The following is a 16348-nucleotide window of genomic DNA, read 5'->3' on the forward strand; positions in this document are numbered from 1 at the left end:
TGAGATATGTTGGTGCATATCTCAGCTTATATGTATGCATTTATTTTAGGTTATGTGAATACTGAGTACAGTATACACACAATGTGTAATATTTACATGTTATTTTATTTTTTGAGAGAACTTAACCCTCACAATTATTAACTGCATAAAACCTAAATAGCAGATATAACGTGTTGTATAAGTCTGACTACTCATTCAGAATAGCTGTTCTTTGCTTTTATGATATTGGGAAAAGAACAGAGTTAGTGAAGAAATACAAGCATTCCTCAAGCCCCTCTTCCATGTAAAACACATCCCATCCAATCTCCTGAACCGGCTGGGATATACTTCTCTGCCCCCACCCCACCCACTCTCTCAATGCAGCAGAAAGTCGGTGGGTAATTGGGTCCAGATTGGAGATGTTTAAATATTCATGAGGCTGGCAGGGGACTGGGAGGGGGTGACTGTCTAGAATGGGGGTGGGGGCTGGGGAAGAGATTAGTCATTGAAAGCTAGAGAACAATTCTGAGAAAGAGATGGAGAGAGGAAAGAAAAAGAAAGAGTAGGTGGGGAGGGGAAGAGAGAAAAAAGGAGAGAAAGAAAGAAAGAGGAGAGAGAGAGAGAGAGAGAGAGAGAGAGAGAGAGAGAGAGAGAGAGAGAAGAGAGAGAGGAGAGAGCATGTGCGATGAGCAATAGCTGTGGACCTTACAGTTGCTGCTAACTGCCCTGGTGTGTGTGAGGGAGAGAGAGGGAGGGAGGGAGAGAGAGCGCGCTAGCGCGAGAGAGCGAGTGAGCAAGCAAGCAGAAAAGAGGTGGAGAGGGGGGGAATAAGAAAGAGAGAGGAGGAAAGGAGAGAAGGCAGGAAGAAGGCAAGGGACGATACAACCATGCTGTGCTGTATGAGAAGAACCAAACAGGTAGAGCTAAAGATTTTTACTTCTTGCTGTTGTGAAATTACCGGAGTACAGTATTTCCCTGTAAAGGCAGGGAAAATATTTTAACTGCTTCTGCTCTGGCCATGGTGCTCGCGTTTCCTTAGCCTATGGTAACTGACGGTTGCATCCCAGCTTTTATTCTATTCTGTTTCTCATGCTCTGGTTTGGGGTTGCTGCTACTAATTTAGATGATGATAGGAAAAATACGCCTGTTTGGCTAGAAATACGATTTATTTATTTATTTATTCGGCTATTAGTTAATGTTCAGCATTTCAGGTCTGGTTTTGCGGGTGTGGAGGTAGAAACGGATCTGGGAGAAAGATGTAGGTTTTACCTATAAGATGGGGAAGCAGCCCTTTATATTCTTTGCGAAAAGCAGGTTGAAAGAATGATATTTAGTAATGAGTATAGCTTCTTCTGTGGTACAATTTTCTCACATGTGCTGCGGGAGAAGCCTTATTTCCTACATGCCTGAGCCTCAAATGGGCGCAGGTATTAATGGAAGAACATATGAAGGTTTTATTTATTTATTTGTCAATGAATGAAACTGATTTGGGAGATGCTCTTTTTTTTTTTTTTTCTTTTTTCAAAAAAAGAATCTGAAGGCAACTGGGGCTGGGGGAGAAACTGGCCGCGTGGAAGGGGAAAATCCATAGCGATTGTGCACCCGCCAGCTGTCCGAGGAGAGGGTGGACCACGCCCCTAGGAGCTTTGAGCTCCGAGGGGATGGGAAAGATGAGCCCAGTATTACCTGTTGGAAATCAGGTCTTTTCTCCCTTTCCCTTGCATTTTTCCTGGGGTTGTCAGTGACCAGAGTCAGGCTAACATTCTGGATAATAAGCATTTGGTGACTCATTTTCATCCGGAAGAGGGACACACACAAGATTAGCAAGAATCCGAGTCCCCGCCCTCCCTCCCCCACTGCCCAGGTTTTTCTTCCATTTCAAATTGCTCACTTATTTCTTGAAAGACATTTTAGAAACTTGGAGTGAGGGTAGGGAGGAATGAAGAGTATGGTGCTTAGCAGGAACCGACAGTGCCCTGGCATTCGCCAAATGAAGCTTTCAAACATTTATTGGAACACGTTTGAGTGATTTTAGCGAAGGGTTAAGGAGAAAAATGGGTGTGGGATATGGGTGAGGGTGTGCCTGTGCGCGCGCGCGCTCTCGCGCGCGCGTGCCCGGAGGAAGGGGATGGCAGTCTTGGTTAAAGAAGCCTTTTGCAGATTGATTGCCTTAGGGGTGGAGTGCAAGAGATAGGAATTGGGCATTATTCCTGTGCAGGTATTGGATACTGGGCAATTTGTAATACACTCGCTGAATCGGAAGGGGGTGGAGGGGGGGAGGGGGGGAGAAGAAACAGCCTGCCGGATTAGAACATTTAGCCAGCGCCCTGAAAGGAGGGGCGGGAGTGAGGATGAAGGAGAAGGAAGAGGAAGGGGAAGGGAGACAGAAGCAGAATATCAGAGCAGTGGATGGAGAGGCATAGCATACATACATACATACATACATACATACATACATACATAAAGTAACCGGCACCTGGGGTTTTGTGTGTGGTTTGGTGGGTTGTGTAGGGGTGTTTGGGGAAGAGCATGAGAATCTTACATGCCGGACTTCCCCAAACTGTTTTATGGTTCTAGAGACTGGTGCTTCTATTGCTTATTTTCCAAATCAGGACGCTTCTTCTTGTGTTCATTCTAACACATAAATGCAGTGGATACAGGTGGCTGGGTTAAGCACACTGTCCAGGAAACATCCTGAGGTTGCCCCACTGGTGAGCTGGGGAAATAAAATTTAGAAAGGCGGAGACCAAAGGAAGCCAATGCTATTCACTTAAGAAAGCTTTAATTTTGAAAAGAAAATATGTTGCTTTACAACTTTTTGCCACTTTCTGTAGACACACACAAGTATATGTACACCCCCCTTTGACAAAGGAAACCAAGCATGATTTTTAGAAAGGGAATTGAGGCTAATGGAATTCCCTTCCCCAAAAGGGACAGTTGCCTTCCCTAGGGTTCTCTCTCAGTGACAACCCCAAGTGTTCCCTGGATGTGCAAAGTAATGAAGCTGACATTTTGTGTTTGGGAGTTGTAGAAATTTGCACTAAATGTGCATAGCATCTGCACACTTCATGTATGATAGTCATGCATGTACTCTGTGTAGCTTCCATATGCCTGAATGCATTTTAGCATAATTTATATGCATGAGAGAAAATAAAAGGTATAGAAATTGTCCTATTGTATAAATGTGTGCTTCTCTGTGAAATGGCCCTGTTCCCTGTTTACCACTGTTGTGTATCATTCACATAAGTCAGTATGTAGGATAGAATTAAATCAGACTGAAGGAAATGATGTATTTAGGGCGTGGGCTCCGTACTACACTGACTGGCATTTATGTGTGAGTACTTGTCTCACATGGGTTTCCTGCTTGTGGGTGTAATGATCCTGTATCACTCATGGCAGGATCTGATTGTGTTTATCTTCATTCTGGCATCTAGTCATCCTGGTCCTTAACAGGGAATAAAACAAGGGCAAAAATCTGCAAAGGTCTAAACTCTGCCACACCCATAAAATCCAGCAGAAACGTGGGAGGGGGCTGGAGAGATTGCACTTCCTTCCTCTTCCACTTGAGCAGCATAAAAAGCAGTCTTGGATTTCTGAGTTGTAATACATTGCCAATGGGTGAGACGAAAGCATAAATGATCTTTATTGGACATTAATTACCCACCACTATAGATTATTAAAGCAAGAAGAAGAGAATGGCAGTGGCATGGGGATGAGACGATGATAAAGAAGTGGGCAATGGAGGGATAAAAGGAAAGAATTCCTGAGATTTTATTGGTTTATGATTTTCAAATATCTTGGGATTAACTTTAAACAGCTTAATTACCGTGCATATTGCAGATGATGAAAAACTTGCAAGATAGGATCTGAGTCCACAAAGCAAGAAAATTGTGAGGTGTTTCCTTTGTTTAAAACTAAGGACTTTAATTGAAGTGTAAAAAATGCCAATGCAAGCAAGTAGCCCCTTCAACCCCACCAATATCTGCCTTTTCCCTCATACAACAGATAGTCCTTAGAGCGTGTGATCTGTAGTTTAGAATTCCAACCTCGTCTTCCCCTTGCAGTGTTGGAAAAGGTGTGGAAGGATGCCGCCTTGCTGCCTGGTGCAGAAGCTTCCTCCCAGTTATAAATTAGGTTCCTCCTAGTTATAAATTGGATTTCTCCTAAATCTCGCCGAGCCACACCCAGTGTCACCCAGGGACTAAGTGAATTAATTAAGTGGAGACATTCTACTTAATGCAATTGAAGCTGTTCGTTTTTGAAAGTACTGAGTTCTACCACACATTTCCAAACATAAACAGAAAAAAGAAATCATTTAAAGGGATTTCTTTTTCTGCCAAATTATCTGAACTTGCAGAGAACCTTAGAAATTCAATGTGTTCATATCTGGTGGCTCTAATTCCTTTTAACCCATACACAATGAGCTCTGCTCTCTCATGCTGACAGTCTATAATTCTGGCCCCTCCCTCCCCATCCATGCTGAGACAACTGGGATAAGAATATGCAGGGTTAATGTTTTCTCTTGCTGAGCTGGCAAAACTATGGAAACCTCCTTTCATGTTTTATGCTAAAGGGCAGTGCTCCTATTCACTGAGAAGAAGAGTGGCAAGGGGTCCCTTTTGCCTCGTTCCTAATGAAATTGTCAGTGATATGCCTGGGGCTGATAATTCCACATACTTCAGTTTTACTTGGCCCCATAAGAAAGGGGGAGGGGTCCTTTCAGGCAATGGTAGAACATGTGTATTTACTAAATATTTTCCTTGTTCATACTGATAAAGTAAGAAGAATCTAAAATCATCCTCTAATATTAAAGGAACATTTCAAAGGGTGCACATGCCCAGATCATCTCAAGAGAAGATATAGCATTGACGTCCCTATTAACTGTCATAGAGACTTTCAGGCAACCAAGCATGCCTATTGTCAATCAAAGAAATGATTGTGGGCAGGGATTCTCTCTTCTGAATTTCAGAAGTGTGGTCTGGTTGCCTCTGCACCGTTGCAGTGAAGTCTTCATAACATTCTCTGAGGTATTGGGAAGAGCACTGGGTAGAGAGTCCTTAGTCTATGCAATATACTGATTCTATGATCTTGAATGAATCACATAATCTTGGGTTTCAGTTTCCTCCTGTAAGATGGAGACTAAAAAAACAAATCCAAAGCAAACAAGCAAAAATCCCACTCTGCTTGCCTTAAAGGGCTTTTGTAGCATTACACAAAATTAATGTGAAAACAATGATCAATACAAATGTAAACAAAAATTTCTGTCCAAGTTTTGCATTGTGAGCCTTGGCTTAAAACTGCCAATTTTTCAAGATTGTCCAGTGTCTACTATGCTGCTTTTTTCTGTTCAGGAGTTGTTTCTGGTCACAGTTGCTTTCTCTGCTTGTACTCTTGTTCCTCCTATTTTTTCTCCAGAATCTCATTCCATCATGTCCTACTCTCTGTTAAGATTTTATCTTGTACTATATCAACTCCTTTCCCCACAGCCTATAACTATCCTCATGTTTATTCTGTCTTAAAAGACTGTTTCCTGACTCTCCTGTCCCATCTCTACAGTGTTCTGTCTCACCCACCTGTTAGAACAAAGTTCCTAAAAAGTCTCCTCATACTCACTTTCTCCTCTTCATCACTCCCCACTCACTATTCCATCTACTTTCATAAGGTTTCTGTTTCCATAATCCCATTGAAACATGTTCTGAAAAAGACACCACATCCACTAACTTCAGTTTATGTCTTATTTGCTATCTCTTTGACATTTTGTGTTGTTGGCTATCCTTCTTCCTGAAACTCTCTTCTCATTTGACCCCCATGACAACTCTCCTCATTTTCCTCCCTCTCAGATAGGTCCATCTCATATGCTTTGCTGTCTTTGTTCATTCTCTTCTCCCCCAAATATAGATTATCTCCAGGTTCATGATCCTGATCCATTTCTCTTCTCACTTTACACACCAATTCTAGGTGATCTCATTCATGTCGGAGTTTTAACCACCTGTGTGAATTCAAATCTGTATACTGGATACCTCTCCTAAGCTCCTGATCTACTAGGTATCTCTATTTAAATATTTAAGAGATAACCACATTGTTATGTACAAAACCATACTCAGTCTTCCACTTAGCCTTCCTCCAAATGCCCACCGCTAGCCAGCTTCGAAGCTCTAGGGACCGGGAGTAATCCTGAACATAGTTCTTTTTTTTTAAATTCCCACATTCAGCTACTAAATCCTTAGATTCTTGTTAATAAAATTTTGTATCCATGCTCTGCTTTTCAATTCCACTACAAATATCCTGATTCAGATTTTCATTATCTTCTCTAGAGTAGACAAAGGCAATAGCTTCTCACATAGACTCCTTACCTTCATCTTGCTCTCCTTCAATTCTCCTTACACATAACACTGTACTTATCTTTACCTAACACAAATCTGGTCATATAATATTCCTCCTTAAAATTCTCTAATGTTCCCGCTTAACTGGAAGCAAAAATATAAACTGCTCAGCATGGATGACATGATCCAGACTTGCCTACCTTTCCAACGCTATCTTTAAACACCCTATTCTCTCATCTTATGATGCAACATAGTTTTCAGACCTTGGTGTCTTTGCTCATACTGTACTCTTTGCTCACATTACACTCCTTCTCAACCTAGAAAATTCACATTTTTCCTCTAAGAATGGCTCTTTGAAGCCATTCTTGACCATCCTAAGTTAAGTTTCTTCCTACCTTTTTTGTGACTATGTTATCTATAATAATAAAAGTGTAATATACAAATTGACTGAACAACTGAACAGCAGAACCACCGTCCAGACAACCTTCAGGATGACCACGCTATGACACACACTGGTGCCAGGCCAGCCAAGGTGGGTGCGATGTAATTGGTCAGCAACCAATCGCTCCACAATTGTCCCACAGAGGGAGGCCCAGGCCAGCCAAGTGATCGCACCCCACGCCTGTTGCTTGCAGAGGGAGGCGACTGATGGCAGGGGAGGGGCAGCACAGCACAGATGGCAAGCAGTGGCTGTGGTGGGGGTGGGCCAGCTGCTGACAGCTGGGGGAAGGAAAGCCCTGATAGGCCCTGATCGCTGGTCAGGCCTAGGGACCCTACCCAAGGGGGTCCCATATTGCAAGAGGGCACAGGCCAGGCTGAGGGACACCCCCCCATGCACGAATTTCATGCACTGGGCCTCTAGTATTTTATAATATCACTATTATGTCACTTGTTGCACTATATAGCATTTTTCTTTGTTTCTCTTTCTTTCTTTCTTTCTTTCTTTCTTTCTTTCTTTCTTTCTTTCTTTCTTTCTTTCTTTCTTTCTCTCTCTCTCTCTCTCTCTCTCTCTCTTTCTTTCTTTCTTTCTTTCTTTCTTTCTTTCTTTCTTTCTTTCTTTCTTTCTTTCTTTCTTTCTTTCTTTCTTTTTCATATTGGTGTCCATACAATGAGTTGTTTAAGGGGAAAGGTGTAAGGTTAATTTTTTTTTCTATCTTCAGTGCCTACCACAAGACTTGCCAAATACAGTAATCAGATTCAATTGTAGGTGATCTGTTTGCTAAATGAATATGGAACCAGGTTTATTGACTTTCCATAAGTTGTGGCACATCCAAATGGATGGAATCACTAGTATATTTTTGTAATTCATTGACATCAAATTTTGAAGTGGAGCTGATATCATTAATTCTTGATATTGACCAGTAGGATGATAACCATCATTTTTTAATGAGAGCAGGCATAAAATGAACCTATTAATACTATGTTTCTCCAAATTACCATAACTGGTACTATCTGAAAGCCTCCCATTGATGTCCTACTCCCCACCAACCAGCATATAGTCCTGCCCTCTGAGATTAGCAGAGTCCTGAGAAAGACACATGATTTACTATAGTCTTGAAGCTTTTCATGCCCTTCCTTTTTGACCCAGTACTTACTGTTATCGCTTTACTCCACAACTTTTCCAAATAAACTTTGACTCAATCTTTTGTTACTCTTAGTTGACTTATTTCATTGATCATATAAAGTTCAAAATATGTTGATCTGTGCTCAGGAACCTGTGTTTAAGAATTAATTTTATTTTCATTTGGGTTTCTTACATTTTCACTGAAGTATCCACATAATAAGATTCCTCAAAGAGAAACCTTTCATGGGAGTAAAGGGGGGTTGGATAGTAAGTGGTTCTTCATATGTTATGTAAAAGGAGGGAGAACCAGATCAACTTTATCTTTCTTAGGTTTGAATAGACTGAAGGGATTTGGATTCTGAATTAGGCATATTGTGGCCAATATGAGGCAAATTGCAACCACAACTTTCCATGAAAATACTTCCTGCAAGACTCCAGGAGGCATATTTTTCTTTGAATTGTCATGGCCTTGAGAAGAGAATAAGACAAAATGATTTATAGGTAAAATTTGTCTTCAGCTGCTAAAGTTGAGTAGTATCTCCACATTCTTATTCTTTATCTGGGCCATTACTCTCAATCTCTCTCTCTTTCTTGAAGTTTTTCTATTTTTTTCTCCTCCTCTCAGGTCCAAGTACAGTTTTCCTTATTGATTACTAATGTTTAATGGGTAAGGCTATGAAAAGAAAAACTTTCAGAAAAAGTGTGTCCCTTCCAACATTCTAAATGGGTACTTTAGACAAAATAGGCATCTTAAGCTGTGTCTGGAACATATTAACTTCTCAACAAAAAATATTTACTGAAGAAATAAAAGTAGGAAGGAAAAGGTTATCATGATGGACCATTATAGGAGATGTTTGGGTCTGAAGATCATTCTTATGTACCTATTCAGAGCTGACTTTGTGTAAATGTACATTCAACTCTACCAGTCCTTCTCACAGGTAGTTGTGGTCAAATTTACACTTCCCTCTCCTGTCTGCTTAGATGAGAGTAGTACGCTTGCTGTGAGTTTACATTGTAGTATGGGAGTCTGACCCTCCAGATTTCCTATCCTTAATTATTTACAGATCTTATTTCCTTAAATGTTGTTTGTTTAATGTCCTGTTTCATGTCTTTGTAGTGGAATAAACCCTTTCCCTGGGTTCTAAACCTGGCTATGCCAATTGCTTGTCGTGTGACCTTGGGTAAGTAACTTAATCTTTCTGAGCTCTAGTTTATTCATCTATGTATTGGACACATAAAAAGAACACTCCAATCCTGACTTTTCTTTTCTACTAGACTGGTTTGAGGTTCAAATAAAGTTATAAAAATAAGTGTTTTATAAGCAATATATTTTTCAAATATAGAATATTATTAATTGAGGAATTCCACATATTGAAACTTAAAGTATTCATATTTCTTTGCAAAGTAGCAACCTTACTCCTGTATGGAATATAGATAGATTATAGATAGAGATGTTAGATATAGAGATATAGAGATATATATCTTCCATTCTCACTCCTTCTCTCCTATTAACTACAGAGTAAATATTAGTCAAATGGATGGGAGACCCCAAGGATCAGTTCAAATTAGAAAAATTCACTATATTTATTTTAACTTTTTCTGTTTTAGTCTTTTTCTTCATATCTATACTTCTCTGCTCCATTTGCTAAGTTGGCTGCTTCTCCACCTCACTTCTAAATTGGGTTCTCAGCACTAATATTACCAGGCATGCTGTGCTCACATCCATCACATGAGTGACCAGTCAGGCAGAAGAGTAGAGAAGGATTGTGGGACTGGGTAGGAGACTGAAAATGGGATGAAGCCTGGTTGAGGGAAGTTCAAAGATTATCACCTGCACACCATTTTTATACAGCTTTAGGGTTCCTCAATGTATCAGAAATTAATCTTGATCAGAAGTGATATACAATCCTGAACCTTTTCCACCTCAACTCTAAATGCCATAAATAATTTTTTGAAGCTCTTAGGATCTCTACAAAGGACATTTCAGTTCTCCTGTATTCCTGGTTGATTGGGTTAAGTGACCAATTTACTAATACAAAATTTATCAAATTTTCATATAAGCAATGGAGTTATTGCAAACTAAAGAATCTTAGTTCTTATATATGGATAATATTTGAAAATATTTTAAGTATAATAATTGGATCAAGTTTGTCTAAGAGATTTTGTTTTTCCTAGAAATGAAAAGTTTAAAATAGAACAATTAATATCATGCATATTTTGAAAAATACTTTTATATAGGGAACTTATATTTAATTTAACAGAAAGATATGTTGCCTAGAAATTTGGAAATAAACTAGTATCTAGAGGGAAATAGTTATTTCTTTTATTATGTCTATGGTTGGCTAATGGTATCCCTCTTAATCCTTCACTCTAGCCATCTGTTTCTATCTCTTACTCTCTCTGTCTCTCATGCCATCTCTCTCTGTCTCATCTCTACACACACTCATGTATGCTTCTATTATTTGTCTTTAATGGAATACAAGTAACAGAAACAAACTTTAATGGTATATATAAGGGATCTACTGGAAAAAAACTAGATATCTCAGAAATTAGAAAGTTGAATAGCCAAACTTAGGGGAACCAGAGTAGAACTGGGAACCTCAACAACAGGAATTCATATACTTTCTTTCTGGAGCCCTGCCTTTAAAGGACCCAGTTACTAATAACCCTAGCTTTTCTGTTTCTTTATTCAAATTCTTCAAAATTCTAAATGATGATGATGATGATGAGAGAGAGAGAGAGAGAGAGAGAGAGAGAGAGAATATGAGCAAAATAATGAAAATGAATGAATCTGATTGGTCCTTTTCAGGTCAGCTAGTTACCAATGGACCAACCATCTCTGACTAGAGGAAGGGCCAGGTCACATGGTTTAGACAAAATTTCTGAAAGGCTATACCCAATCTAGTGAGAGAATAATATGGGTGAGAAAGTTTCTCCTGAAAATATACTTATATGTCCATAATAGGGTAGCTACCCAGATCAGGATGGACTTACCTCAAATGTGGTAGACCACTAATTTTTCCCTTTGGTAGTTTTCATTTGGGCTTGTATTGCATTTTATTATTGGTGGGGCTCTCTAAAAAGAAGTAGTAACTACACAGATTACTGATCTGATGGGCTTTTATACCTAAAAAAGAAAGGTTAGGGCAAATCTCCACATCTAGAGTTGACAGGTACAGGTTTTTCACTGCCTTTCAGAGGCTGAACTCTGGCAGGTAGGCAGGTATCACCTGTCTAAGAGAAATATTAGCTACCAAATATTCTTGCTAATTTGGCACAGTAGAGCTTTCCTCTCTTTTATTGTTTAGTGTGCAGGATCTGTTTCTGTGAAAGAATTGGGCAATAATAGGTGTAAAACATCTCCCTTAGATTTATATCAGAGAAATGCTACTCTTTGATATTAATCATCTCATTTTGAATGTCATTGAATTAAGTCCATCAATAATCATGATATTTATCTATTTTTAGCAAATTGGCACTTTCTAAAATCTTGAGCTGTTGTCTCTATATCCACCAGTTTGCTCTACAAATAGAATTTTGGTAATTAGCCTTTCATCCATTATCTGTAATCCCAATTCCAATAATCATTCAAAAAAATTTTTTGAAAGACCTAAATATCTCGCATTATAAATCTATAAAGGAGTTAGATGAGGCAAAGAATAAAAAGTTAAAAAAAAATCTCCAAAGGTTAAGCGAACTCAATAACTGGCTGCTTTTCTAAATGACTTCAGAATCTCTTAGCACAACTAGCCTAGGAGCTGTTAGAATGCAAATCCTCTTCTCACTCCTGCTTGCTTTAATTCTAAACCAATTTACCTGCTTGATAAACTCAGAAGTAAAATTAATCATCAGATTAGATCCTTAACAGTTATTCCAAAAGATGCATTCCACAGTTGTACTCAAACTCTAGTAGAGGCAATTGTCTCTATTATTTGCCAAAATAGTAATAATGATGATGATGATGATGATGATAATAATAATGAAAAAATCAAGGCAGAATTTCTTTAAAGAGAAAATTCTCAGTTTCTAAATAATTAACTTGCAGTTAGATTTCTAAGAACATGTTGTATTGAAGGTAATCCACTTTAGTTCTTTACTCTCTTCAGGGTTCTAATGGGAGAGGAGAAAGAGGCATTGAGTACATTAGGAGTGGGCATTGCATTTCAAAATTCTTTCTCTTTAAATCAATGAAAAAAATAGTATTTTAAATGAATGATGTAAGGGAATAGTTGAGACTTCACAAGTGATCCATCTTAAACTTCTTTCACTTCATCTTCAAAGACCCAGGCATTTGGAGGTTTTTCTTCCTGTTTTATTGGATTAATCTTTCTTAAAACTTCTGAGATTTTTAAAGGGAAGGAGAATGGTATTATCTCATTTAAAAAGTATTGGCCCTTTCTTTAGTCAAATCTTATTTGAGGGTTTGGTTTACTCAAAATATATTTTTTCCTGAAGTGTAAGATCTTTAGAATCTTGCCCTTGCCCTCTAGCAATTGTTTACTCCAGTGAAAGAGAAGATGATTCTGTTTTCTCTATCACCTGAGAAAGCTACTTTGGAGAAATTGGGTTGGTATTTAGTATTCATTTGAACATCTTTCATGCTAAATCTAAATTCAGTGTTCCCCATGTCTTTGATTGCCTTTCATTGAAAGATACAAGGTAATAACTTTGGATAACTCAGCCATATTTGTACTCCATACTGATGGACAGTTAACTAAAGAGCTGTATAGAAAACATCAACAAGACCTAGTTTCTTGCATATTCTTTCTTCCATCTCTACTTCATACTTGACATATTTGGGGTAAAGCCAGTACAAAGGAGGAAATGGAGATTATAATTGAAAAGGGAGGAAGAGTTATAAAATAGAATTACTCAATTTGGAATTGGGCCATAATCCTCTAGTGAAAATTGTCTTGGGAATACTAATGACCACAGATGGCTCAGACTTCACTTCTAAAGATCTAGAAGGTACAATAAGCCCAAGAACAAGAGTATTCAGGGAAGAATCCAACAAGATTGGGAAACTAGTGTAATAAATTATACTTTTAAGCATACTTAGGGCCAGTTTTTATCCTTACTTAAATAGGAAAATCTAGTGATTCTTAGTTAAAAAAACAATGTCAATTTTGTCATCACAGGTATTGTTTTATTTTATGTTAGACTATATTTCGGTGATTAAGGGTTTTCCTCCAGACCTCTACAATTCTGCTATATTATCATTCTAGTATCATGGAAATTGATTGTCTCATGCACAGACTAAAATTTATTAAGTATATCTTATCAAAATTATTACTTTTACAGAACTTGGGTATATTGTAAAATTCCATCCATAAAGAACCAAGCTATAAGAACCATAGGAAAACCCATAGAAAAATTAACTTCCTCATAATTTAAGATTTACAGCTATTAAAAATATTATTTTTCCTTCTTTTCTTTGATGTCACCTCAGATAGTGTCATGATAAACTAATTATTTTCTCCCTAGATTAGACCTCTGAGTCCCGTACTTTTGACAATATATATATATATATATAAAATATATTTTATTGATTTTTTACAGAGAGGAAGGGAGAGGGATAGAGAGTTAAAAACATTGATGAGAGAGAAACATCAATCAGCTACTTCCTGCACACCCTCCACTGGGGATGTGCCGGCAACCAAGGTACATGCCCTTGACCTGAATCGAACCGGGGACCCTTGAGTCCGCAGGCTGATGCTCTATCCACTGAGCCAAACCAGTTAGGGCACATATTTTTTTGATACCAGCACATTCCCAGTTACCAGCTCATTACTTAGAATAACTGATTACTCTTCCTTCCTATATGAAAGCCATGCATGCTATCTTATCAGTTACTAAATTCTATTTGCAATGTCATTCAATCCATCCTTTCCTTCTTCTACCAGCCTTTCTTAACCAACGTCGTAGAAGAAAACCAAGCCCTAACATCCTAAGGCCCTAAAACCAATGAATTAACCTCTTTCCTCTGCATCTAGACCAGACTGGTACTAGATACATGCCATTCTTGGGAAAATGTAGAAAAAAGTCACTCAAATCTTTGCTGTTGTTGTCAGATGAAAAACTCCAGGAGAAAGAGACTGGATAGCCACCAAAATTCCCTGTTTTAGGCATCACCTTTACACACTGCCTATTGGTTAATCTTACATTGCACTTCCCTTCTCCTCAAAATTGCAATTGCTTTTTGGTGTTTATAGGGTTAATTGTATTTATTTATGATTGTTTTCCCAGGCTTCTTTGAATCTGATTCCAATTTCCTATTCTTGCCTTACCTCCTACTGGCTCTGCCATTGACTAGGCTTATAAATTTAAACAAATTTAATCACTCTGGCTTGCCATTTCCCACCTATATAAACAAAAGAATTGAATTGAGTTTTCCTCTAAAGCAGGGGGTCCTCCAAACCTTTTTAAACCAGGGGGCCCAGTTCACTGTCCCTTCCAGGACCGTTGGGAGGGGCCCGACTATAGTTTAAAAAAAAAACTATGAACAAATTTCCTTATGCACACTGCACATTAATCTTATTTTGAAAGTAAAAAAACAAAAATGGGAAACAAAATCCAATATTTGTATTTGCCATTTGGGCCCCGGGCCCGTAGTTTTGAGGACCCCCTGCTCTAAAGCTTTCCAACTTATAAAATACCATGTGTGCTATAGCAGCGGTTCTCAACCTGTGGGTCACGACCCCTTTGGGGGTCGAACGACCCTTTCACAGGGGTCGCTTAAGAGCATTGGAAAACACATATATAATTACATATTGTTTTTGTGATTAATCACTATGCTTTAATTATGTTCAATTTGTAACAATGAAATTGGGGGTCACCACAACATGAGGAACTGTATTAAAGGGTCGCGGCATTAGGAAGGTTGAGAACCACTGCTCTATAGCAAAGCTCCTCTACTGTGGCATTCTGTCCCAGACGGTCTTTTTTAAAAAAAATATATTTTATTGATTTTTTTACAGAAAGGAAGGGAGAGGGATAGAGAGTTAGAAACATCGATGAGAGAGAAACATCGATCAGCTGCCTCCTGCACACCCCCTACTGGGGATGTGCCCACAACCAAGGTACATGCCCTTGACCGGAATCGAACCTAGGACCCTTCAGTCCGCAAGCCGACGCTCTATCCACTGAGCCAAACCAGCCAGCTGTCCCAGACAGTCTAAGCATAAATTTAAGTATTAGTTTCCTTGTATCTTTCTCCATTGTCATTTCCACTACTTGGAAAGTCCCCTTTCTGCCTCATTCAATCTCATCCAACCCCTAAGGCCAGAATAAAGAGTTCTCTCCTTTGTGAATGCTTTCCTGACTACCATATTTCTCTTAGTTCTTCAGTAGCATATATTACCTGTTCAGTTTCTTTGGCATCCACGAAGCAAAGCTTTACTTGATTATCCTTTTGTATTTGTATGTACTGAATTTTCCCCCAACTAGTTTGCAAACCCTTTGAAGGTAAGGTATTGAGTTCAGTGCCTGACTCAAGAAACATATGTTGATTGATTGATATCTACCCTGAGAGAGCTCTGCATTAGTCTCTGTTGGGGTATACAAGACAAATAGGAGGCTCTGTAAACTCTTAGAAAGACAAGTAAAGCGATGACATTTCTGGGACATCTTAAACCATGACACATGCCTCCTTTCTTGAATCTCTTTACTTTCTTGGCATCCATAAACATCTATTTTTGCTGTTTTTTCTCTCCTATATCTTTGGTTGAACATTGTTCTTATCTGTTTGTTTTTTCTTCTTGGCTCCTTTTTCTTTACCAATCTGAAAAGTTGTTACCCAGGTTTTTGTCCTTATTCTTGTATGTTCTTTCTCAACGGAAACTCCATGGATAATCTAATCTATGTTCTCAGATGGACTATGGGTCTCAGATTCTCTAGGCTTCATAATTACTGGGGTCTAAAGCTTTATATATAACTGTCTAATGGAAATCTTTTTTTTCTGATGACCCTCAAGACCCCCAACCTCAACATATCTTAAAAATAAGTCATCATCTCTTGTTCCCAAATCTCGTTCCCTTTCTCATTCAGTCATCCAAATGGAAATGGAACCTTGATTCATTCCACAGTATTTTCCTTCTGTCATTAGACTAGAGGCCCAGTGCACGGAGTCATGCACCCGTGGGGTCCCTAAGCCTGGTCTGTGGGGATCCTGCCAAAACCAGCTCTCCGACATCCCCTGAGAGGTCCCAGATTGCGAGAGGGCGGTTCTTGGGTGACGCACCCCGGAATCAGACTCCCACCTCTCTGGTTCTGGGTATGTCACACTAGAACCACAGTTGCCAAGTCACTGCAGCTCAGCAGCTCCTGCGTTGATCCCTCTGGTGGCCAGTGTGCATCATAGCTACTGGTTGGTTGGTCGAACGGTCAAACAGTCGAACTGTGGGTTAGGCATATATAGATATAGATATAGATTAGATATAGATATAGATATAGATATAGATATAGATATAGATATAGATATAGA

The 16348-nt window shown here is 38.9% G+C and overlaps 1 protein-coding gene across 1 annotated transcript in view; it reads left to right on the forward strand.

The window, feature by feature from the left end:
• Nucleotides 1-485: 485 nt before the first annotated feature.
• The window catches only part of GAP43 (growth associated protein 43), a 96503-nt gene continuing 80640 nt past the window's right edge, over nt 486-16348 (forward strand). The window contains exon 1 of the mRNA XM_006096843.2: nt 486-896. Within this exon, the coding sequence (XP_006096905.1) occupies nt 867-896 (30 nt within the window). The 5' untranslated portion in view covers nt 486-866. The remainder of the gene's footprint in view (nt 897-16348) is intronic.

This window comes from Myotis lucifugus, unplaced genomic scaffold, assembly GCF_000147115.1.
Source record: "Myotis lucifugus unplaced genomic scaffold, Myoluc2.0 scaffold_188, whole genome shotgun sequence".
Lineage (NCBI taxonomy): Eukaryota > Metazoa > Chordata > Mammalia > Chiroptera > Vespertilionidae > Myotis > Myotis lucifugus.